Raw genomic sequence first — 25,552 nt, 5'->3', positions numbered from 1 at the left:
AATAACTGGACTCTCACAAATTACCCACTAATAGTAAATCTTAAAGTAATGTATGAACCTGATCACACATTACAAAACCATACTCCACCACACCCAGCCATCAATAATTCTGAGATAACCTGGTGAAACTGACTAGATGTTTTTTTGTCACTAGTTACTGCAGACTAGCTGTAGAGCACAGTCAATTCTGCCTCTAATAAGAATCAGGTACGCAGACAAAAATGCTCATACAAGGAAATGTCAAACAATTCAATTTTGCTTCACTTGACCCTTCAGTGGATTTATCCAGGATTATCCATAGAATGTAGTCAAAAACATCAAGATGATGGCTATAGCAGTACAACCAAAACTACACTTGTGTATTATGTGTGTCATGACATTTCCCACCATATTTCATGCCAGGCAATGTTGTTGCAATATTACCTCATAATCTGTGTTATTATAATGTGGTCACAAACCTCTTCATAACCTTTACATCAGACATGTACAACCTATGGACTGCATGCTGCTCTGGATAACTAGTAATACAGTCCTGCAAGCTCTTAAACCGTTAACATTATAATGTGATTTATATACATTGTAATTTATATACGGCCCAAGATAGTTCCTCCTCACTCAGTTCACCCTAGGCCAGCCAAAAGTTTGGACACCCATGCTTTACATGCTCCATTGAAGTGAATGTGCCCTAACATTTGTAGGGAAAATACAAGGAGATGTAAAGAGATGGGTGGTGTTGACTGTTTTAAGACCCACCCTTCTAAGCACCGGGGAAATCAGGAGATTCTGGCAGTTCAAATGAGTATATAGTTTTATTGCAAGTTTAAGATCTCTACAAGAATCTGAGCTACTAGCAGTTAAAGGAAATGAGTGGGAATTAAGGCATTCAAGGAGGGCTGCACTTAGATCTCTTGTAGGTACAAAGTTTGACCCCTCCTTTGAGCTCAGCCTGGTCATTTCCTACAAAACCATTAAAAAAATGAAAGTGATATGGCAAGAATAATCCTGCTCAGTTCTGGCCAGCATGGCAGATGTCTTTAACATACTGTATTACCTTGGAGGCAATGGTGGGATTCAGCCAGTTCGCACCACTTCGGGAGAACCGATTGTTAACTTTCTGAGCAGTTTGGCAAGCTGGTTGTTGGAAGAAATCATTAGGGCAGAGAACCGGTTGTTAAATTACTTGAATCCCACCACTGCTTGGAAGATATATTTTCCCTTCTATGGGGATGGAGGGGTAATGGGTATTATTCTCCTTAATAAGAGAATAACAGAGTTGGAAGGGAGGCCTTCTGGTCCAATTCGCTTCTTCAGCAGGAAACTTTATATTGTTCCAGACAAATGGTTGTCCAATCTCTTCTTTAAAAACTCCAGTGATGGAATACCCACAATTTCTGGAAATAAGCCATTCCACTGATTGTTCTCTAACCCTTCTCTAACTTAAAGCCACAGTAGTGTAGTGGGATGCATTTCTTTGTATATGGAAAGAAAACATGACACTATGTTTTGGTATCAAGAAGATAATAATAATAATAAAAAAAACCACAACTTTAGAGAGGAAAGGAAATGAAACCAGAATCTACACTGTAAATAAATGTATCCCTTCTTCCATTTAGTAGGGTGTTTTAGCCAGCAGGTGGCAAACTCATGCTAGCCTCCTTAAACATGTTCTGGAATATTTCTATAAATGAACTAAGCTCTCAGTCTCCTAGCAAGGCCAAAGCAGATGTGATAGTTACATGCATCTTGCATTAATTTATCTGAATTTTGCAATCCAAATCTACTCTGCACATAATATGTACACAATTGTATTCAAAATACATTTCCCAATGTTTATGATAGGATGAGTGAGATTTAAAAGGATCTAGGTTATCTCTCAGTTTAAAAGATGGCACACGTTTCCCCTTTTCTCTTTCTACCCTTTGAGGATTGCTTCTGACTTGCGGAAGAAGTTATTAGAGGAACGTTCTGAAGAACTTCATGTAATGTAAACATGCTAAAGGATATTTGCTCATATGGGGATTGCATCCCGTTCTCATACAGACTGGCAAATGCTGGGATCCCAGTTGCTGAGAACTCTGAATAAGGCAACTCAATGTAGGCCAAGTCTGAGTAAGCACTGGGCCCTTCATAAATAATCCAGGGTTTAGACCAGCTGTCAACATCTCTAGGAAATGTGTTGAGGTATATTCCCAGGTTGTCTCGGGATGTGGAGCTTGTTGGGTGGGAGTACAGAACCCATGTTGGGATTTCAAAATCTGATTTGGAAACTGTTTCAGCACTGTTGTGATCTTGATCAGTACCTGTCATATTCCAAGACATGGGACTAAGAGTACTATTGAAGTGGCCACTAGAGGTTGCAGTTGATATAAGCCTTTCCAGCTGCTGGTGGCATAAATAGTGATTGCACAGAGAAGAAGTAAGCCGCGATGGAGAAAAATGGGGCCTCTCACATATTCCAGGCTGCAATGAGAGGCCTGGCTCTTTAACAGGGCATGCTTTTCTCTGGGACACTTGGATGCCATGATGCATGCAGTAAAGTGGAGCTGGGAATCCAATGATACTTCCCTGGCAACCATGAGGAGGTTCTACAAGTTGTGGTACCAGCTGCCCTGAGTGGAATACTGCCCCATCATCTGTGCTGAGTGCCTGAACCCGGAAGCCCAGAGGACTCCTAGCATTGCAGAGGAGCACATGGCTTCCATCCTCCTCATCCACTGACACCATCTGGCACTCAACAGTCTTCAGATTGGGGACAAACTCACCAAAGAACCAGCTCTGCCCATGATCATCACTGTGGAAAGCAAATGCATGTGGGGTTGTTTTGCAGAGTTTCCCAAAGCATTTTTTGCAGTCAATATAATAAGTATAGGCAGGCAAGAGCAGACGGCCTGACTTGAGCTGAATGCCATGCCCAGGACCAAGGGCAAAGGTAGCCCAGTCTAGAAGGAAGGAAGAACATAAAATCAAGAGACATTTTAATGATAGACAGAGAATGGCAGAGAATTCATAAGCAGAATTGAACAGTCATGTTTTATCTGATAAATCAAACTTTTCAGAGGCCAAGAAACTCATTTAAGGTGTGGTTTTTTTCCCCTCTTGCAGAATGGGGATCCAAAGATTATAATGGGCAGGTTAATGTCAAACTGTATTTGCAATTTTACAAAATGTGTGGGACTGCCTTGTTCATGGGAATAAAGTTTAAGATTTAAATATATTGACTGTTTTACTTCTCAAATTTTGCTAAAGCTATTTCAGCACTCACAAGATAATTTGTATTCATGTTCATCAGAGGTGGGTTTCAGCAGGTTCTGACCAGTTCTGGAGAACAGGTAGTGGAAATTTTGAGTAGTTCGGAGAACCGGTAGTAAAAATTCTGACTGGCCTAGCTCCCATCTATTCTCTGCCTCCCAAGTCCCAGCTGATCGGGAGGAAATGGGGATTTGGCAGTAACCTTCCCTTGGATTGGGGAGGGAATGGAGATTTTATGGTATCCTTCCCCTGCCGCGCCCACCAAGCCACGCCCCCAAACCACACCCACAGAACCGGTAGTAAACATTTTTGAAATTCACCACTGATGTTCATGTTGTTTCCTGCTTAAATTGGCAAATTCAGTATCACTGAATGTGTAGTATAGTTAGAAAGGGTTGTAGTGAGTTGCAGAAAAGTAGTTTGGGGGCACTATGTGACTCTGAAGCTAAAGGTTGCACACTTCAGATATGTAGTCCGTGATAATTTTAACTGGCAGACGGGTCATTGATAAAGAGAGAAAAGGGAAGAGTTGTGAACAAAAAAGTCAGGAAACAGTGATATACAATAAGATGAGAAAAACCTCCAGAGATCTGCTTTGAAATTCTTTTTGGCTCCTTAATAACAGTCTACTCTGGGTCATGTTCTCTGGAGTAAGGGGGCATAATTACAGAGAAGATGGAACACAACTGCCTCTCCCATATGGATTAATTGGAAGAATTCTTTCTGGAGTTTTTATCTTTGTGGCCTCTGGCCTTTCTTTTAATGACTTCCACTATCACCAAATATGGTCCCACTCTGTTCTGCTTTTAGAGAATTAGCTTGCTCAAGGTGTTGGTTATTACCTTTAAAGCCCTACATGGCTCAGGGCCAGGTTATCTTCGTGACCGCCTTCTGCCGCATAGCTCCCAGCAACCGGTAAGATCCCACAGAGTTGGTCTCCTCCAGGTCCCGTCAGCTAAACAATGCTGGCTGGCGGGCCCGTGGGGAAAGGCCTTCTCTGTGGCTGCCCCAGCTGTCTGGAACCAGTTACCTCCTGAGGTCCGGATCATCCCCACCCTTTTGGCCTTCCGAAAAGCGGTGAAAGACCTGGCTTTTCTGGCAAGCCTGGGGCTGTTGATCTCACTCTTGTGATCTGGTGAGATCCGGCCATGATTGGCGTGAATGAGTTTTTAATGTTTTTAATGTTTTTAATTTTTAAATGTTTTTTTATAATGATTTTTTAAAATGTATTGTGAGCCGCCCTGAGTCTTCGGAGAGGGGCGGCATATAAATTAAATTAAATTAAATAATAAAATAAAATAAAATTAAATTAAATTAAATTAAATTAAATTAAATTAAATTAAATTAAATTAAATTAAATTAAATTATTAAATTAAATTAAATTAAATTAAATTAAATTAAATTAAATTAAATTAAATTAAATTAAATTAAATTAAATTAAATTAAATTAAATTAAATTAAATTAAATTGCTATTTGACAGAGATGGACAGACTCCCAATCTCCCTTACCCAATTTTTTTCCAAATTTTTTTTCTTTTGACTTTAAAAGAATAAAAAGGACATTTTGTGACAATTTTCTATCCAGTATGTAAAATGAGCAGAACAATTACGTCCTTATCCTAACTGTGACCTGGTTAATCCATTCTGTCCAATGGGATGGAAACACTTTCCTTGAGTTTCCTAAAGCCTAAAAGAAGGTAACTAGAATCTTGATAAAGTCTAACAATAAATGTATGAATGCAACAAGATTCTTTGATGTTTTTGTTGTTCTTTGATAGCATACCCCTATCTCATCTTTGCTCTCTTTTTTTTACTATTAAATATCTGTACCTTGGATGGACATGCCAATGACTTTCTCAGTGAGATCAGTCACATGACTCCAACTGATGCCCTGGTCGGAACTAAACACATAGCAGAGGCGAGCAGCATTTTGACCTGTGACAATCTGGAAGACTTCAGAAGTCCTGCCCAACACAGCAATGAAAAATAGGAAAACCATGCCAGTGACTTCATCATAGATGGGGCAAGGGTTCATAGATCGATGGTGGATCAGTGTTGCTGTTTCAATGGTTTGCATATCTTCCCACTGGTAAAAAAAGACACCCAAAGAACTTAGGAACCCCAGATTTATCTTTCTTATTTAGCTAGAACTTTTATGTTGCTTATTTTGAGATGGGATCCCATTAACTTGTAATTTTGCTATCTTCTATTTAACATTCACAGTTGGCGAGTTAAAGTAAGGTAAGGAGACTCAAAATAACCTAAATGAGATTTATTTTAGGTAAGATTTCAAAATGTATATTAAAACCCATCCTGTAAGTTTTCTCATCTTAGAATAACTATGCATATTAATAATTAGGTTATTACCTATGAGGTTCAAGGTGCTGGTGATTACCTATAAAGCCCTACATGGCTTAGGCCCGGGGAATTTGGCGGATCACCTGCGGCCAGCAACAGCTCCCCATCGCCCCATGCGCTCACATAGAGACGGCCTACTTGGGGTCCCGTCGGCCAAACAATGTCGGCTGACAGCCCCTAGGGAGCGAGCCTTCTCTGTGGGTGCACCTACCCTCTGGAATCAGCTCCCCTTGGAGCTCCGGGTAGCCCCCGACCTTCGCTCCTTCCACCATGACCTTAAAACATGGCTGTTTCGCCAAGCTGGCCTGGACTGAATGGGGTTTTAATGGGAATTTTAGTTTTATTGTTGAATTTTAATTGGACTTGTTGTTGTTTATTGCTGTGAGCCGCCCTGAGTCCTTGTGGAGAAGGGCGGCATATAAGTCCAATAATAATAAATAAATAAATTTGCAGAATTATTTGTGATAAACAGAGTAATATTGCTGTCATAAATACCACGTAATTGGTTGTGACCAGGAGAATATGTTTAGAATATGTTTATCCTCCTGGGTCAAGGATTTTTTGTCTCCTCTGTTTTTTTCCAGAAGAACATATTCATGCTTTTTACTAACATATTAGACAGAAATATCAACCTTGAAGAACAGCGATTCTATTCCCCTTTGCTTATAAATCTAAAAGCTTCATCTTCTGAATAGTAAGCCAGATAAAAACACCTCTAAGAATGCTGAGCGATCAAGCATCATTGAATAATGGCTCAACTGTTGGTGGGATGTACTGGAACAGTCTTTTTTGTCCTCCTGATATCATCAACAAAAAAAGCAGCTGACAGGGAGTTTAAATTAACACAGGTGGAGGAGAATGAGGTAGTAAGCTCTTTTAAGAATGCACAAAACAAAACATTCATTCAGTAACTCTGACAACTAAGGACTGTAGATCATTTACCAAGGAGCCTGAAATAATAATAGTCTGCTTAAATGCATAATTTCCTCAATACAAGTGGTCCTCGACTTACCACAGTTCACTTAGTGACTGTTCAAAGTTACAACAGCACTGAAAAAATTGACTTATGGCCATTTTTCACACAACCATTGCAGCCTCCCCATGGTCACATGAGCAAAAGTCACATGCTTGGCAACTGATTCACATTTATGATGATTGCAGCACCTCGGGGTCCGTGATCCCCCTATTGTAAACTTCTGACAAGCAAAGTCAATAGGGAAACCAGATTCACTTATCAACTGTGTTATTAACTTAACAACTGCAGTGATTCACTTAACAACTGTGGCAAGAAAGGTCATAAAATGGGACAGATTCACTTAACAAGTGTTTCACTTACCAATGTTGGGCTCAATTATGGTCATACGTCAAGGACTACTTGTACAATTTATGCTTAAATGCATGGTTTTGTCAATACAATTTTGCAGCAGTTCAATCTTTTGGGAAGGGTAAGATTTTGGTCATTTTTAAATTATTTTTTGAGGAGCCACCCATTGTGCATGGCACAAGGTTGTCGAGCCTGAAAAGTGCAGGATGTGAAAGCATGTAATAACTAGCCATTGTGTATGTGGACTGGCTCTATTATCAAGCAATGAAGACTAAATTAAAACAAATGCTAACTCTTATAGTCCTTTTCAGGTGGTATTATCCATGTAGGCTGGGACCAAGTCCTAGATTCTCCCCTTGTCATCCCAGCACAGCAACAGATTAGTGAAGTGCTAGGAAGAAGTACCAGTATGGAGACAAATATTCATAAGAGACACCCTCCTGCTTTTGCCCCTAATATCTAGTCCTGCTATCCAAGTTTGGGAAAAGCTGTTTTTGCTTTATCTTACCTGCACACAGTTTGTGTAGAAAGTACCCCTTCTTAGCACCAGTAAATTGGCATCAGCATCATCCACACTAAGCCTCTGTTCTGCAAAAGCCAAGAGCTTGGCTACAGATGGGATATAGAGTAATGCTGGCACTCGGTACGTCATTCCACTTGTTTCCTTTTCAAATAAGACAGTTCGGCCAGGAAAATGGCGAGTGCCCATTGCAGCTACAATTCAAGAAGAATATCCAAAGCACTGAGCAGAGAATTTGGATGCCAGGTGTATCTATATTGCAGACTTCAACTATCTTAATAATCATCCTATATGTGAATGCATTTTGACTCTGATCAAACATGCAAGAGAAAGGACATCCTTTCATTCATCACTGATTACATTAAAAATAGGTTTGGTAGGTAACAATGGCACTCACATATATCACATTCATCACTATAATCAGTGCTACTGGAAGATTGAAAAGGGTGGATTAATTGATTGAAGGGTTTTCAGAAATGTTCTTAATAGTCATTGGCAAAGCATGCCATGCACATATTTTATTTAAGCAAATATCTGGAAAGGAAGTGAGCTGTTTAAGCAAGAAATATTAATGTTTGTCTCTTCACTTGTAAGTTAAGGAAACAATATTATTCATGGAGAGGAAGAAAGAAAAGGAAACAGAAACATTGTATTGTAAACTCTGGAAAATCCCTCAGGTAGAAATGCTTCCGTCAATCTACATGAATCATGAATGTTGATCTTAATCTTTGGTAAATAAATTCAAGGATTACAATAATTCATCTCCAATGACCTTCCCAAAGAAATGAAAGTTGGAGAGCTTTTAGATTGTGCACTGTTTTATGGGTTCTTGAGGGAAACAGGACAAGAATATGAACACCAGGTATAGGCAATCTGACGCCCTTCAGATGCCTTGAACCAGAACTTCCATAATCTGTTGATATGAGCCAGTTTAGCCAGAAGTGATGAGAAATTAATTCCAAAATACCAGATGGGTACCAGATGTGCTGTGACTCCATGCAGCATTCTCTCCCCATCCCACCCCCCAAAGGAAGGGAATATTGTATAGGAAAATGAAACAGAGGAAGCAAATTAAAATTACAGAGACAAAGTACAAAGTAAAAAGAGAAGAGACATAGGGAAATTGACAGATCAAAGAGAGCATGAGACTACAAACCTTGTTCTTTTTCTGGCTGTGCACTATCTCTGTTACCACTAAATCCACTAGTTGTTCTTTAAATGGATCAGCAGTCATCTGAATTGCATGTGTACTCATGTACAAAGGCTGCTTTCTAACCAATACAGTCTCAGCACTTTCCTCTGTTTAGTGACACCTTGTTTGTTGTGTTTCAACTCTCAAGCCCCCTCTCCCGCCCTGCCTTTTCCTCTCCCTTTGATTCAATGACCTTACTAGATGTTACAGAGAAAGCACCGAGGCAGTATTTGGTAGCTTGATCAGCAATGGCAGACAAAGACTTCATTGTCAAGAGATCAGCGAGGATAGAACCAGTATTTTCCATGAGTAGATATTAATTGCAATAATTTCCCTATTTATTTACTTATTTACTAATTGAGACACTCATTTCCAGACTATATTTACATAATTGAAACATAATTTGGTAGAAAACTCCATAATCGGAAGTGAATTTTGGGTGATCATGAACAAAGACTCTAATTTTCAAATAACAATAGATTGTGACACTCCCAGTATCTGTATAATTGATCTATTATCTAACTCTGTTTATCCATTTTCACCTAATTATAATACAAATATACCTGGCATCAACTTTTTTCTGCAAGGTCTCCAGCATATTTTCCTACTCTCATAACCCAACCCATGTGTAAGACAAGCTGAGGATGCCCTTAACTATACTACTATGAAGTTAGCATTCTCCCTATTGAGCCAGCATAATCAAAAAGTAAGTTATGTGAATTTTGATTTCTTTAGCTGCTCTTTCCATCATCAACAAAGTCAGGTGACCCATAGTAGATAAAGTCAGCTTGGCATCTATTAGCCATTTATGGCTGATGTAATCATGTTTCCTTTCTTATGGGCTCTAGGTAGTCTCTTATACTACAATTCTGTTTTTTCACCAAAAATACTGGGCATTTCCTGGGTATTATGTAAATTAGACAATAGCTGGTTCCAAAAATACTTTGTCATGTTAACTCTTCAAAATGAGTAATATCCAAATAGTTAATAATCAGGATTTGCTAATGGAAGGGTATCCTCCTAATTCTCTTGCATTTTAGTGTTACAGAGTAGTTTATGACATGTGTATAAACACAAATGATAAAACATACATGTGAGCTTTCAAACATCATTGACTTTTCCTATAGTTACACTATCTTGCCTTATAGTATATAGTGTATAATATATAGTATATGCTATGTGTTATCATCTATGACTTCACTTTGTTGTTTGTATATGTACTGAAAAATTGTGTCAAACCTGAAATTGATATATGTGTAGCCATGTTAGTTAGCTTTATATTATATTCATTTATTCCTTCTCTTTCTCTCGGTTTTGTTGGGGGGGGGTTCGGGCTCACCACATTCTTAAGGTAGGAGGAGGGAATAGATAGTGAGCATTGTTTGGGCTAGGTGATCTTCTTTCCCATGAGAACGGAGGCTGTCCTTGTTGAGAGCTGAAGGTGGAGTTTGATGACATCGGGCAATGTTGATTTTGCTTTTATTGGGGAATATGACTTTTGTGGGACGTTTCTACATTTCAATATTATGTGGTGTAATTCTGGTTTGTGTCAGATCCGGAATTAAAACAGTCTTTGTCAATTTGATGCCTACCTAAATAAAAGACATTTGTTTTGGAAGATGGACTTGGCTTATTTCTTTTTTGAATGGGTTTCATCACTTGGAAACCTCACATTATGCACCAGAGACAAATTCCTTGTGTGTCCAATCGCACTTGGCCAATAAAGAATTCCTATTCTGTTCTGTTCTGTTCTGTTCTGTTCTGTTCTGTTCTGTTCTGTTCTGTTCTGTGCTGTGCTGTGCTGTGCTGTGCTGTGCTGTGCTATATGCTACAGCAATTGGCAGAATTATGAACACAATGGCTACCTTACTGTAGTGATTAATGTGTGTCACTAAACACTATGTAAACTTAATGCATATATTAATATGTGTTAAACATCCAGAATTATCTCTGAGATGAAAAAGATTCCATTGAAGTTCATACTAAAGTTATCTTAAGCTATATCCTCCTCATTACAACAATTCAATTCAATTCAAAACTTTATTGTCAGTGCACAACATATGCACAATGAGATTGATTGAGCTCCCTCAGTGTATACACACACACACCCAACACAATACAACAGCAGGAAAATTAAAACAGACTATACAAAAAAAATAATTTGCCCTGAATTGTGTAAATATTTTTGGCAAAAACTTATAAATTATGTATTGCATCATTTGGGTAGAAATTAAACATGGATCTAGTAATCTACCCTGAGATACCCAATACCACTGTTGCTTCACAATTAGAGATGATTCAACGTGTTTGCCTAAAGATACCCTTCCTTGGGTATATTAAATCCAGTGCGATAGTACTTGTACCTCTGCCAACCCATGGACATAGTATGACATACATGATGATATTTACCATCAGTACAGCTTTTGCTAAATGTATCTTCTTCTGTGACCTGAAATTCCCAGCCTGGGTTTTTTAGTCTGTTTCAGTAACCAACAAAGAGAACAATATTTACCACATGCTTAATTCCACCTTTCTGATCATCTATTCATCCCAGTCGCTGTGCAAACCAGACTGCACAGTCAGAGACTTTTGTCTTCACCTTATAAAAGGGCAAATGTGGTAGGAAAAGAAAATATTTTGCTAAACTGAGCCTATTGCTTGCTGCAGGACAATGTTCAACTTATAGAAATGTCATTTTGATCTGTAAATATCACAAGTAGTTGTATTTTAGGCACTAGTGCTCCAAACTGAATGTTTTCTATTCTGGATACTGTTTTCAGAGTTTTAATGCACATGTTATAATCTAGTAGGTAGGGATTAGATTACAGGTAGTCCTCAATTTACAACAGTTTATTCACTCACCGTTCGAAATTACAGTAGAAGTGAAAAAAGATATTTATGAACATTTCTTAACCCTTATAACTGTTTCAGATTCCCGTGGTCATTGATCAAAATTCAGATGCTTGGCAACTGAAAATTGTGACGGTTGCAGTGACCTGGGACATCTGATCACCTTTTGTGACTTTCTGATGAGCAAAGTCAACTGAGAAGCCAGATTCACTTAACAATCATATTACTAACTTAACAACTGCAGTGATTCACTTAACAATTGTGACAAGAAAGAAAGTAAAATAAAATGGAGCAAAATTCACTTAACTATCTCGCTTAGCAAAAAAATGTTGGGCTCAATCGTAAGTCAAGGATACCTGTACTATTATTGTTATGTCCAAGTACAGGTAGTCCTTGACTTACGCTCACAATAAAGCCCAAACTTTCTGTTGTTAAGTGAGACATTTGTTGTGAGTTTTGCCCCCTTTCTTGCCTCAGTTGTTAAATGAATCACTGCAGCTAATAAATTAGTCACTGGGTTGTTAAGTGAACCTGGATTCCTCATTGACTTAGCTTGTCAGAAGGTCACAAAAGGGGATCACATATGGATCTTATATGGAACAAAATCAAGACTATTTTGAATTTTTTTTCTCACTCTTGTTTCTATCTCTGAGTTGTGTAATCTTTTCTGCAAGTTACTCCTTAATAGTACTTTTGTATCTTCTATCTCCAAATTCCTTTACAATACTCCAAAGTTAACTTTATTGGAACAGGGGCTCAACTGTACATCTGCAATTAAGCCAGCTGGAGAATTCTGGAAGTTGAAGCTTTCAAGTTGCCACACACATCTTAAAGTTGCTGAGGTTGAGAAACATTGATCTACGTAGACAGATCTGCACTTGAAGCAAAAGGATCCACCGGTATTTCCGTGACTTTTGGGAGCAGGGCTGGCAATTGTAGAAGGTTTTAATATGTCCCTGTTATTTGTATGGATGGGGAACATCCATTTCAAGGCAGTTGCTTTCTTTGACATTTATGATACACACATGCCCCAAAACATCCAAGCAGCATGTTTCTTTACATGAGGAAAAGGGGTTTAACTGCTTGGTAAGTTGCCCTACAACTAAAAAAGCAAAAAAGACAAAGCAGGGTAATAAAAATTTGTTTGGCAGGGATTTTAGCTTTCAGCTGACCTATTGATAATACTTTTGTTCAACTTCCATGGGAAGCATGGTGAACTGAAGACACCTTCATGAAAATGAAGTTGGCCATAGCAAAGTCTACTAATTTTTTCCAGTTAATGAGAAGATGGGAGATTACCCACATGTACTCCATATGGCTGCTCCTCACAAGGAGACGACGGGATGGCAGTTTCTTCCATGGGTTTGAGCATTGGGGATGAAGGGATTAGTCATTTTGGTCTCAATTGAAGCAGAGACTTGTAAAGTTCACTAGGTTTGCAAGCCTCACTTTCAGAAATTGCCAATAACCATCTTAATGTTATTAAAGTTATTAGAATGACAAGCTTAAAAAGTCATTGGATGAGTTTAACTTCAACTCTGAACAAAACAAAAATTAATTACAAATTTAAGAACTTAAATATTTTGAAATAAACCGCAAAAAGCTAAGTAAGAGTTTGTCTTAAAAAATTGCTTTAAGGGTTGAGTTAAATTTAAAATATTGACAGTAAGTATAAGATTTTGGAATTAGCTATAAAAACAATTTCTTGTGGGAAGTTATTTTAGCTATCTCGATTCATAATAAGTTAAACAACTTTCTGGTTTTAGAAACTGATCTTTAGAGTGGACTAAACATTCTTTGTTGAAGGAAAAGAAAATTATAAGCCAACCTTTAGAATCAGTTAACCAGAATTTACAAAATGACAAAAAAGTCATAACATTGGAAATACTAAAGAAGATCTTTGAAGAATGGAGCCAGAAACTAATAGTTACAATATCAATAGTGTCAGTAAAGATGTCTGATCCTATGGATGGACACTGTCCAAATATGTCAATGAGAGAATGACAGATGTGGAGTAAATTTTATCTGACAAGAAAAAGTACCCGAAAGGAACTACAAATGATACGTAGAAATGATATGCCGAAAAATTGATTTGGAAAAAGGCACTTTACTAATATTTAAAGAAAACTGGCAGAAAATTACAAAAATGAAAGGGGAAGTGCAAATGATAAAACAAAAGACTGTAGATCCAATAAGAAATGTTTTCTTTTTGGATCTACAAAAGAGGCTTGTTAAACCTTTGAGCAACACGGAGGCAGGGTTTTCCATCAAGTTTGCAGCTGTAATGCAGCCCTAAATTGAATCTAAGGACAGTACTACCAAGTATCAAGGGACGAGGGAACCTTTTTCAATAGATGTGTAAAAGCAAAAGTTAAACAATAATTTATCAAAAAATTTTTTAATATACATTAAAGGTTTGGACACAATTGCTAGAATGTTATGTTGCTTTCTATAATTCATGGTCTTAGATACAGCTTTTAATTCTGATACTATGAAAATTTGAGAATTGTGGATATGATCCAGTCCACTGTTTGGAAGGGGGTTGTGTCCATGTATGGTCAGAGATCTGTCTTTAATCTGTATCTCCATGGTACTGAAATGGTGAATGGATTTAGACGTTGATCAGAATAATTCTATAAGATTTTGTTTGTAACTTTTTAATTGTTGTCCCTTAAGACTTCTGTAAGATTAGAGCTTCAGGATTGGTGATCACAAACAGTGACTCTAATTTCCACCTCATTTTTGACTCTGAAAAGGCATTGAGGCTAATCTGGAGCATTTTGGGTGAAGAAAAAGTTCACCCAATGCTGCAGAGATTGGTCCTCAGTATAGAAAAATTGTGGTGTTAAAAGAACTCATCTACTTAAATATTTTCTTCTTCTTAAATGGGAACTGTGAATTGTATAGATGGGCTGTATATTGGAGTTCTGGCATGGTCATCTTTTTACAGATGTTCAGGGTCTTATTGTCTAAATCTTCTTTGAGATTGTAACCCATGATATGAGTATTTCCTTGAAAAGGCTTCATATTCTTATCTTTAATTTGATGATTCTCAATTGCAGTTTCTTCCAAAAGACATGTCTCCATCAGTTCATTTTGTCTCTTCTGCAAAAGTTCAACTTCCTTGTACAGGGTTTTGAGGTCCATTCTTTCCTGAATCTTCATCCAAAATGATTTATTGAAATGTTTATAAAGTTCCCAATCTAAAGCACACCACTCCTTCACTTTCTCCTTATTCTCTGGATTCAGAGTCTGAATGGTTTGTTGGCTCCTGGCATTCATCTTGAAATAAATCACATCATCCAGATCCCAACACAAAAAATCCTTCAGAAGGATCATTGACTCATCAAAAAAATCAGCAATCAGTATCAAGTGAAAAATCTCTTCTATGTTATTCAGGACAAACTGGATATAACTCTCATCGTATTCTGCATTGTTGTTATACCCAAAATCAAACCACATGTTGTTCTTAGCATGCATATTATTTTTTTCTGTCATATTGTAGTATGACCAAGGAGATGATAGAAAATCATTAATGTCCTTGGATTTTCTAAATGCTGGTGCATAGTTTTTGAAGTAGACATAAGATGATTCAAGCAATAATGCTGGGTGTCTCAGGATAGAAAAATAAAAGGTATTATTTGGCATTATTCTTCTGACCTTTTAAATGAAAGAGAGGGGGAGAGAGTTTAAAATAAGTATCAATATTTTTGAATAATCAGTAAAAATTCTGTATTCTAAAATAAATACAATTGACCTATCACTTGCAGAACTTAACAAGATTTCAGGAAAGTTGGTGCAATATGAAATGGTACTTGCTTTTGCATATCTGTAGAGAGATACTATACATTAATTTAGCCATATTAATTGAGACATTACAAGAAACCATAAGAAGACAAAGACTCTAATGGCACAAACAAGTTTTAAACTCCTTTGGGCTTCCGTGCTTCTCCTTTTAAAGGAATGTTTTAAAAAATCATTTCCATTTTTAAGTAATTGTAGCACCTTATATTGTCCCAATCAGAATATCTATGCTTTATTTAACTAATTTAATATAAATTAGATTAACCATAACTCAAGGTTTGGATGCTACTTTAAACCAAGGGTGAAATGTTACCGAGGTGGTTCGCTGGAACTGGAAGTGAAAATGCTGCTGGTTTGTCAGAACCGATAGTAAAAAAATGCTTTAAAAAGTAAAGTTCCCACGATTGCGCGGCACAGCTGATCCTCGGAACCTCTTTTTTAACTTTTTTTAGCATTTTTTTACTACTGGTTTGGGCAATAGGCAGTAAATGCTTTAAAAAAGTAAAAAAAGTGTTCCGACAATCAGCTGTGCCAATCAGCTGTGCCGCAATCGGAGCTCTTTTTTTACTTCTTAAAGCATTTTTTTACTACCTATTGTCTGGACCGGTATTTTTGTGTAAAGTGTGATAGTTTGTTTTTGAGCTCTCTGTGACTCTGTGAGGTTCCTGCTTGTTGCAGGGGCCACTTTGTGTGAAGTCCAGCTGCTTTTGCATTGTGTATGAGTCAGTTGTGTAGCTTTTATGTTATTTTTGTGTAAAGTGTGATAGTTGGTTTTCCTGGTCACATGACCACCAAGTCACGCCAGTCATATGACCGTCACGCACGCCACGCCACGCCCACAGAACCAGTAGGGAATTTTTTTGAATTTCACGACTGCTTTAAACAATAGGTAATTGGGGGAGAAATGAAAGTTTCTGATATCTTTATAGTTTGGGTAAAGAAAGATCTAATTTATCACGTTTGCATTCAGTAAGTATCAGAAGCCAGCAAAATGCTTACTTATATTCATCATAATGGGCAGGTCTTTGGAGAAAATATTAAAATACTGATGATGTTACCTAGTTTGAGTAATGAAACATCTGAAAGAAAACAACCAAGCTCAGAGAGTTGTTGGAAGTTAAATTCAGTCCGGTTCTTATTCCAAGCCAGGAGAGAGACACAGGAATTAGAGGCAGGCTGAAGTTTTGCAAAGGGAGTCTCCGTTTATTTAGTCACCAGAAACAACAGTGACAGTAGCGTGTTTCTGGGGTGATGGACAAATTGGGGTTGAGAGTAGATGGGATTTTATACAATTTTGGGGGGCTTTGTGATTGAGATGCCTGTTCCTGTGCAAGAATATGTCCTTTAATATTTTAATGGCTGTTGCCAGGTTCCTATGGAGTCATGTAGGGGTCATGACTGGCTCTATAGGCAAAAGGGGAAATGCAAATCCTAGATGTTTTGTTTGAATGAGCTAATTTTGTCAGTTTCAGCTACCATACTTGCTTATTGTGCTGCTTATTCAGAGCTGTTGGTTGCCCTTTGTTTATGAACAGAGTGGCCTGGCTTTATGAATGGAGGCAAAATATCCATTCATAAAGCGTAGCCTCTTCAGGCTTCTACTTGAGGCTGTTTTCCTATAGTAGAAAGACTGGGGCTGCTTTTTGCCTTTATTAAGGAGATTTTTCTCCTCTTCTCCTTTAGGGGAAATATTCTATTCTGCCTCTTTTAATATTCTGTAGAATATTTTATTCTGGGAAGGAGGCCCTTCCCGCAGACCTCTCATTAATTATCACACCAACCACATAATTGGAAACAAATTAAGAAGAAGATAAGTTTCATTCTTAGCAGACTTGAAGCAAGCAGGGAAGAGGGAAATATAAAAAGGGGTCTCCATTATTAGAACCATAGGTGCTGGCTATTACAGATTGCAGAATCACGTGATGTATTTGTTCTATTTACAGAACAGTATGTTTAGAAATCAATAGTGCTTAACAATAAACACAGTATAGTTTGTGTGCCATTACATATGCTGAATGAGCTTGTTTCATTCCCCTGGACTTTCTGCATAAAAGTACTTAAAATACCACTACATACTGCTCAATGAGAGGGTGAGACAGATGGACGTAGCTGATATTTTTAAATGAAAAGTGAGTCAATTTTTCCAAATTACACTCCTTCAGATATATAAGTGGAAATAGAAGTTCTTTGAAGTTTCTTTTTTTTTTCTTTTGCCTTTGGAGACTATGGAGTTTGTGGAGAAGAGAATATCACCAGAGTCCATGGAGCTCAAATTTTGTGGATGAATTTGCATTTTTTAAGATGTTTATTCAGAGAACAACAGAGAATAGGATTATTCATCATCACAGAGACTTAATACATCTAATTTGATATCTTAAATTGTTTTACTAAATAATTATGTCACTAAAAACTGGCATTTCGCTACTGAAATTTGGTTGTGCAAATTTGGGAGTAGGGTTGCAGGAGGTTACAAAAATGGACTGGGCTTAATGTCTCTCCTGTGTCCTGTCCTGTTTTTTTCTTCCCCCTTCCCAATGGAGAGATTGTTTAAACAGTCCTCACTAGTGTAGTCCTTTCAATGTATATATCCCATGATGTTCCTGTATACCTTACCTTGTAACTGCTTCCTCTCCAATGAATGTAAATATAAATATTAAACCAGTGGTGGGTTTCAAAATTTTTTACTACCTGTTCTGCGGGTGTGGCATAGCTTGGTGGGTGTGGTTTGGTGGCGTGGCAGGGGAAAGATACTGTAAAATCTCCATTCCATCCCCAATCCAGGGGAAGGATACTGTAAAATCTCCATTCCGTCCCCAATCCAGGGGAAGGTTACTGCAAAATCCCCATTTCCTCCCGATCAACTGGGACTTGAGAGGCAGAGAATAGATGTGGGCGGGGCCAGTCGGAATTTTTACTACCGGTTCTCTGAACTACTCAAAATTTCTGCTACCAGTTCTCCAGAACTGGTCAGAACCTGCTGAAACCCACCTCTGGATTAAACCCCTTCTTGCTAATTATCCCAGTGCCAGGTGAACATACCAAAGAAGGGGGGAGTAGGGGAAAGGACTATAAGGTTTGCCATTTTATTAGCTTCTTCATGTGTAAAGTTCCAGAAACTTTTGCTGTTTAGGCTCACCCAGCTCTTGGGGTCATGTATCAGCATCTTTTGATGCTATAAGGACAATTTCTTAATAAACCCTTTTTAAGATTTGTTATAGTTCTGGAATCTCCTCATTCTTTGGTACCAATTCTGCAAATTCCAAATTAAGCATCAACACAGATTAACAGCAACAATGACTCCTAGAGAAGGCACTAACTCCAACAGACAAAAGCTGGAGTAAAAAATGGAAACTTTACAAAATAACTTCTATATTCTTACCTGTTGCCAATTAAACCTTAGGTGATTGCCCATGATGTTGAACTTTTTTCCCAGCGTTTTGAATTCCTCAACATATGATATGTGGAAGGAGTCAGGATAGCCAAGATGGGGCTCATTTCCATAGGGTAAGGCCATGGTAAGGTTATGTTTCTCTGTGAAGCGGTAGAGGATGTTGAGTATTGTACTGCTGCCTGTTTTGTGGGTCTTGAGGAACATGACTTCTGTGATGGGTTGACAGATTTTGGAAGGCCTAGATAAATACACAATATATAACCAAGGAATATATATACATATACACATATACACAATACGCAATATATAACCAAGGAAAAATATTTAGAAACTACCTTTCCCACTTGATAATTCATTCCTTATGACTGCCATGGATTTCCCTGCTTTCCTTTGTGCTTCTATGTTTAGTCTGATCTGTTTTTATTTCAATAGGTCATGTGTCTACATATGTTTGAAAGCTGGAAGTTTCTAGTTTGTGAATTGTCTGGGGCATTTATGAGCCATAAACTATGTAATTAACATACAGTTCCTTTTTGTACTTCAACAACAACAACAACAACAACAACAATAATAATAAGCTAGATGTGATTTTTGTATGGACAGACTGTTCAGAGTTGTAATGAATGTGAGAAACATCTATTTTAAGATGCTCATATATTGAAAGAATTAAATAAACCAGCTGATCTGTCAGCCCAGATAATGGGTGGATAATGTTAAGGAAAGGAAAACCAAAACACCAAAGAGCTAATATGGGGAGTGGGTTTCCCTCTTCATAAGGGTTTTTATAAAAAGAGAGGGCAATCTCCATTTTGCCTCTGTTTCTCTCTTATGGGCTTTGACTGGAAGGCTGATAACAGCAAAGCTGCAGTGAGCAGCAACAGAGATGCAGCTAATAATTTAGATTGAACATTAGGTCAGTTAAACTAGTTGCATTATTATGTTTTTTTTCAGACTAATGTGTAAAAAACTTTCTACTTGTGCTTGTCTAAGATCCTAGGCTAGAGAAGTCAGCTGATTGAGATTCACCTTTTAAGGAAGCAATGATTCATTCTTTCTCCTTTTATTTTTTCTGCTCAACTTCTACGTCTCTGACTTCGCTGTGGATTATACCGTTTTCTGTTTCTTAGGAAACTTGTATTGTTTATTCTATACAAGGAAGCAAACCTTTAATATATACTTCCTTACACCCTTATATTTTCGATGGTAAATCTTTAAAGCATGAAAGTTAGCTGGGTGACCTTGAGCCAGGCACTCTCTCTAAACCCAACTCACCTCACCGGAGTCTTGTTGTGGAGACAACATGAGGAGAAAGGTGTTTTGGATATGTTCGCTGCCTTAAGTTAATTGCGAAAATAACAAAGGTGGTATATAAATAAATAAGTAATAAATACATAAGCATGCATTGGCTCTTCCCAAGAATTGTGGGCAGAGTGAAGCAGGATTGTAGGAAGAAAGTTGAGAACCAACAAGGGTTCTTTGCATTCTAAGCATGCCTGAATATGTACCTCTGTTACAATATAAATTTTTAATAATCCCTCTAAGAAGCATAGAATAATAAAGCCTACTATGCTTACTTAATAACATATACATACACACAACAGAATAATATACATATGCATGATTTTTTTAAAAAAAATCCTTCTCACCACTATGGGTGGCCTGTGTCGTGCTCAGTCTCAGGTCCTCTTATCACAGGGGTCTTAAAACTTTTTAAACAGGGGGATGATTCACGGTCGTTCAGACTGTTGGGGGACCAGACCTTCTGGATGGGCATGGCTAGGTGGTCATGTGGCTGGGTGTGCGTGGCCAATTTAGCAGTCCATTTTGCCTTTGTCCTTCCTAAGATGTAACTTGCTCAACTCAAGGAATCTATTTACTTAATAAGACCCCCCCACACACACGAAGGGAAATAGACCGCAAACTTTCTTGTCACTTGCCTAACTTCATTACAACAGCAGCTTCAGACTTCTTAAAATAGGCCATTAAAAAAAGAATAAAACAAACAGGATTTCCTTCAAAATAACTCTTGATCATATGTTTCAGATGACCACACAATAAACCAGACTGAGAATTGCACCAATTAAGACTGTAAACCCCCAAGATGGGCATTGAGAGACATTGGAAGCAGGCGGAAGAAGGCGAGAATCAACACAAACACTCCCGCCCCAAGCCTCCAATGGTGCATTAAGGAGGGATAACGGTCCCTCAGACTGTTGGGGTCTGGACTATAGTTTGAAAAAAACATGAACAAATTCCTATGAACACTGCATATATCTTTATTTGTAGTACAAAAAAAACATGAAATAATACAATATTTAAAATGAAGAACAATTTTAACCAACATAAATATACTACTAATTCAATGGGAAGTGTGAGCCTGCTTTTGGCTGATGAGAAAGTCAATGACCAGTCGTAGCAAGTGATGCAAGTGTTCATCAATTAGTCTGGATCTGGTTGGAGATTTTAGAAGTTTCATTCGTGAAAAAGTCTGTTCACAGACATAGGTGCTGCCAAAGATGGTTACCATTATGAGTGAATGGTTCCTGAGATTAAGATATGTCTCAGAGGAAAGAGATGCATAGAAATTAGTAAGGTTGCTTGACTTGAATGTGTCTTTCAGAGAGTCACAATTCTGTAGTTCATCCAGTTCCATTTGGTAAATTGGATCAACAATTTCAATGTCAACAGAAAATGGGTTCTGGAAAAGCTGTATGTCCTGTTCATGTGCACAACGCTCTTTAAATCTAATTTGAAACTCCCTTTGCAACATTTCCAGTTAATCCACACACTTTTTGTTTGGGAATGCAACTGTGGGTTTTTCAGCCATCAGCTTTTGAGTAGTAAGGAGATGGCAGAAGTTTTCCTCTTTCACTTGTTTAAAGAGGAGGTCCAATTTTACTTCAAATGTCTTCACACTTGAAAGCATATCACAGATGAGCTTCCCCTTTCCTTAAAGTTGCACATTCAAACTGTTGAGTAGTTCTGTTACATCTGTCAGAAAGGCAAGGTGCCATTCTTAATCTTTTTGCTCTGGTACTTCTTTGTTTTTTGAAATCAGAAAAGCAGAAACCTGTGGAAGTAAGTCATAGAAATGTTTCAAAACTCTCCCTCGACTCAGCCAACGGACTTCTGTGTGGTACAAAATAACTTCATAGGCAATATGTAACTCAGATAGAAATTCCTGAAACTGTCTGTGGTTTAGTTCATGTGCCCTAAGATGTTATAATTAGGGCACATGATGATATCACCACAACACAGTGCTTGTTGGTGAATGAGGCAGTGTATGGCTGTTGGATGGGAGTGGTTGTGTTTGTCCATCACTTTGTTAATGCGTGCAACCACTCCTTTCATACATCCCACCATGCTAGGAGCACCATCAGTTGTCACACTGGCTAGTTAATTCAGTCCAGCTCCAAATCATTCACAGTTTGGTGAACCTTTTCAAAGATATCCTCTCCTGTTGTTGTTCCTTTGATGCTTTTCAATGCAGCAAGCTCCTCTGTGACTTCAAAATAATCATTTGTCCCACAAATGAAAATTAGAAGTTGTGCAGAATCACAAACGTCATTGCTTTCATTGAGTGCCAACGAAAAATAGCAAAGTTTTTTTTGAGGAGTTTTGCAAATGCTGATGCAAATTGTCCCCCATTTCTTCAATCCTTTTTGTAATTGTAGGTCCTGAAAGATGCACTGTACTAAATAGTCTGGACACAAGACTGGACACAAAAAGATGTGTCCAGTCTTCTCTGAACACATCTCTTGGGCAACAGAAAGAAGGCATTATTTAACAAATTCTCCCTCTACAAATGGTCTGCCAGTGCACGCTATTAGCTTGGCGACTTGAAAACTTGCTTGCAGTGATGAAATATTTACCTGCTTCTGCTTCACGAAAGCATTTTGCTGAGTTGTCAATCCATTTTTCAGTTTTAATATTTTGTCTTTTCTTGCTTGTCTGACCAAACAATCATATTTGTCCTTATGTTGAGTCTTGTAGTGCCGACGCAAATTGTATTCCTTGAACACAGCCACTAAATCCTGGCATTTCAGACAAACAGCTCTTTCCTTGTACTGCATGAAAAAGTAATCGGAAGTCCACTGTTATTTGAAAATCCTGCACTCAGAGTCAATTTTTCTTTTCCTTGACATAATTGTTTCCTAGGGATTAAAAATTGCTATTAGTAAGATACAATAAATACAGCGCTACAAAAAATAGGGATCACTATAGCACGGACGTAATGACAGGCTGAGAGACGCTGTCAGTGAACGTCCCTCCCCTCCCTTCGCCTCTCTATGGGCCCATGTGGTTCCTTCCCCTTTTGTTCCAGGCAAAGGCTTCGCAGCGCTGCTGAGGGCCTCTTGCAAGCAAAGAGTTAAAAATTAAAGTTTGGATGTGATAGTTGAATTTAGGCTGGGCAGCTTCTGCAAAAAAAAACCTGGGAAGACCTCAAAGCATGCTCTCACACACACTCTCCTCCCTCCCCACTCAGGCAGTGGGGCTTCTGGAAACACCCAGGAAGGGCTCTGATTCCGCCATCTCATAAGTGCTCCCCTCTCTCCCTGTGCATCAGGCCACCATCAGTCCACTGGCCTCTGCCAGCTCTCCCCCACTCTCCAGTCCGCACCCTTCAGCCTTACCTTTGCAAGCAGTGGTGAGCAGAAGTGTGTGGGCAGCGATGAGCAGAAGTACGCAGGTGAGCAGCTGCATTCTGCAAGGTATATATAGGCTGGAGGAGGGGCAATGAGGGAGGCGGGAAAAGCCAGCCATGCAAGGAATGGCTGGGAGGTGAGGCTTAATCCCACCAATGCGCGGGATACATAGATTGTGTCAGCGGGCTGTATCTGGCCCGCGGGCTGTAGTTTGAGTGGGTCTACACAGTATCTTAGCTGTACCTAGTACTGCACAGAAAAGTACTTAAGTTGCAATCTTCCATGTGCCATGGTCTTCGCTGAATAATCCCATGCTTATTGGGCCTCTGCAGTTATCATGGCTTTGATTAATCAAGGCTTTCCTGTTATACCTTTATTAAGTTAGATAAAGTATTGTTATAAGCAGATTAATAGCCTTATAATGCCTTATGCACAGTAGTGGGATTCAATTTTTTTTTACTACTGGTTCTGTGGGCGTGGCTTGGTGCGTGTGGTGTGGCTTGGTGGGTGTGGCTTAGTGGGCATGGCAGGGGAAGGATACTGTAAAATCTCCATTCCCACCCCACTCCAGGGGAAGGTTACTGCAAAATCCCCATTTCTTCCTGATCAGCTGGGACTTGGGAGGCAGAGAATAGGTGGGGACAGGGCCGTCAGAGGTGATATTTACCGTTTCTCTGAACTACACAAAATTTCCACTACCGGTTCTCCAGAACTGGTCAGAACCTGCTGAATAACACCTCTGCTTATGCAGCTTTCCTTGCTAATGGTTTGGGCACATTTTGGCCTGTATGTCACAAGCACCATGTGGGAGATGACCAAGCTGAGCCCAAGTGAGGGGGTCAAATGTGTCATAAGTCATGAGTCCCTGCATGCCCGCAAGAGATCTAAATCCAGCCCACCTTGAATGCCTTCTTAATTCCCATGCATTTCCCTTGATTGTTGGTAGCTCAGATTTTTGTAGAGAGCTTTAGCTTGTAATAAATCTTTATATTCATTTAAACTGCCTGAATCTCCTGATTTCCCCAATGCTCAACACACAGCACAGTTATTCAAATACATTCACAATTTCTATGCAAGATACTCTTGCAAGCATCATATTGTTACCCACATCTCACCCCTAGAGAGTATATGTAGTATACCAATACACCCAGGATATGGTTGTTTTTAATTATCAATAATTGTAATATTAGGAGTTTTTAAAATCACACACATGCACACGCACACACACACACATTATATCTGCAATCCAGTGTGAAAAGGGAAGGAAGAACACTTGGTGAATCAATTCAACATAGAACTTTCTTATCATTGCAATTCAGTAGCTCAATATCAGTACTCTTTAAAGAGGGATGTCATTTCTATTGTATTTGTTTTAGAAAATACACTTACTTGATGTCCTCTGTAGCATAGTATTGAAAGTATCCTATCAGGGTAAGACCTGCTAGCCAAAGAATGAGATGCAAAAATCGCTGAAAAAACCTAGGAAAAAAACCCAAATACAATCTTCATTTTCTAATCAGTTACTAAAGTTCTTAGGATATTTATACATTACAAACTATCTTTGCCAATTCCTGAATGTAATGCATTCACCTCCTTACCCAGAAACCAATAATACCATTGAGTGAAAAATGTAGATGAGATCCATGCTTCCTAAGACACATAGCACCAAAACTTGGTAGCAAACTGTAGAATTATGAATGTAATTATGCTGGTGGAGTTTCCTGTAAATTTTAGGTGAAAAATAAATGGGAATGCATTAAACCTCAGATAGGCTTAACCCAGTGGTGAAATCCAGTTTTTTTTTACTACTGGTTCTGTGGGCGTGGCTTGGTGGGCGTGGCTTGGTGGGTGTGGCAGGTGAAGGATACTGCAAAAACTCCATTCCCACCCAACTCCAGGGGAAGGATACTGCAAAATCCCCATTCCCTCCCCACTCCTGGCAGAAGGATATTGCAAAATCTCAATTCCCACCCCACTCTGGGGCCAGCCAAAGGTGGTATTTGCTGGTTCTCCGAACTGCTCAAAATTTCCTCTACCAGTTCTCCAGAACCTGTCAGAACCTGCTGGATTTCACCCCTGGCTTAATCCATTTATTGCTGGGTTAATCTACCAGAACAAAAAAGTCCAGGGCATTGAATCACATTCCACTTGAGTAATATCTATTGTATTTACTGTAACCCTTAGCTGTCTAAAATATAAACTTGAAAAGGTGTAACCT

The 25,552-nt window shown here is 38.6% G+C and overlaps 2 protein-coding genes across 2 annotated transcripts; both read right to left on the bottom strand.

Moving 5' to 3' along the window:
• Positions 1 to 938: 938 nt before the first annotated feature.
• NEU4 (neuraminidase 4) lies at positions 939 to 8,665 on the bottom strand. The gene is made up of 4 exons (XM_034439554.3): positions 8,608 to 8,665; positions 7,440 to 7,645; positions 5,080 to 5,335; positions 939 to 2,939 (listed from the first exon to the last, which is right to left on the bottom strand). Exons 2-4 carry the CDS (start codon positions 7,638 to 7,640, stop codon positions 1,879 to 1,881), a joined length of 1,518 nt encoding a protein of 505 aa, XP_034295445.2. The 5' UTR covers positions 7,641 to 7,645; positions 8,608 to 8,665; the 3' UTR covers positions 939 to 1,878.
• A 5,469-nt stretch (positions 8,666 to 14,134) lies between these two features.
• Positions 14,135 to 24,979, bottom strand: GAL3ST2 (galactose-3-O-sulfotransferase 2). The gene is made up of 4 exons (XM_087872259.1): positions 24,933 to 24,979; positions 24,724 to 24,813; positions 18,677 to 18,926; positions 14,135 to 15,153 (listed from the first exon to the last, which is right to left on the bottom strand). Exons 1-4 carry the CDS (start codon positions 24,977 to 24,979, stop codon positions 14,353 to 14,355), a joined length of 1,188 nt encoding a protein of 395 aa, XP_087728385.1. The 3' UTR covers positions 14,135 to 14,352.
• Positions 24,980 to 25,552: the final 573 nt, after the last annotated feature.

This window comes from Pantherophis guttatus, chromosome 6 (assembly GCF_059756535.1).
Source record: "Pantherophis guttatus breed Tessera chromosome 6, ASM5975653v1, whole genome shotgun sequence".
Classification (NCBI taxonomy): Eukaryota; Metazoa; Chordata; class Lepidosauria; order Squamata; family Colubridae; genus Pantherophis; species Pantherophis guttatus.
The sequence above is the reverse complement of the archived record's forward strand: the minus strand, read 5'-3'. Positions and strand labels throughout refer to the sequence as shown.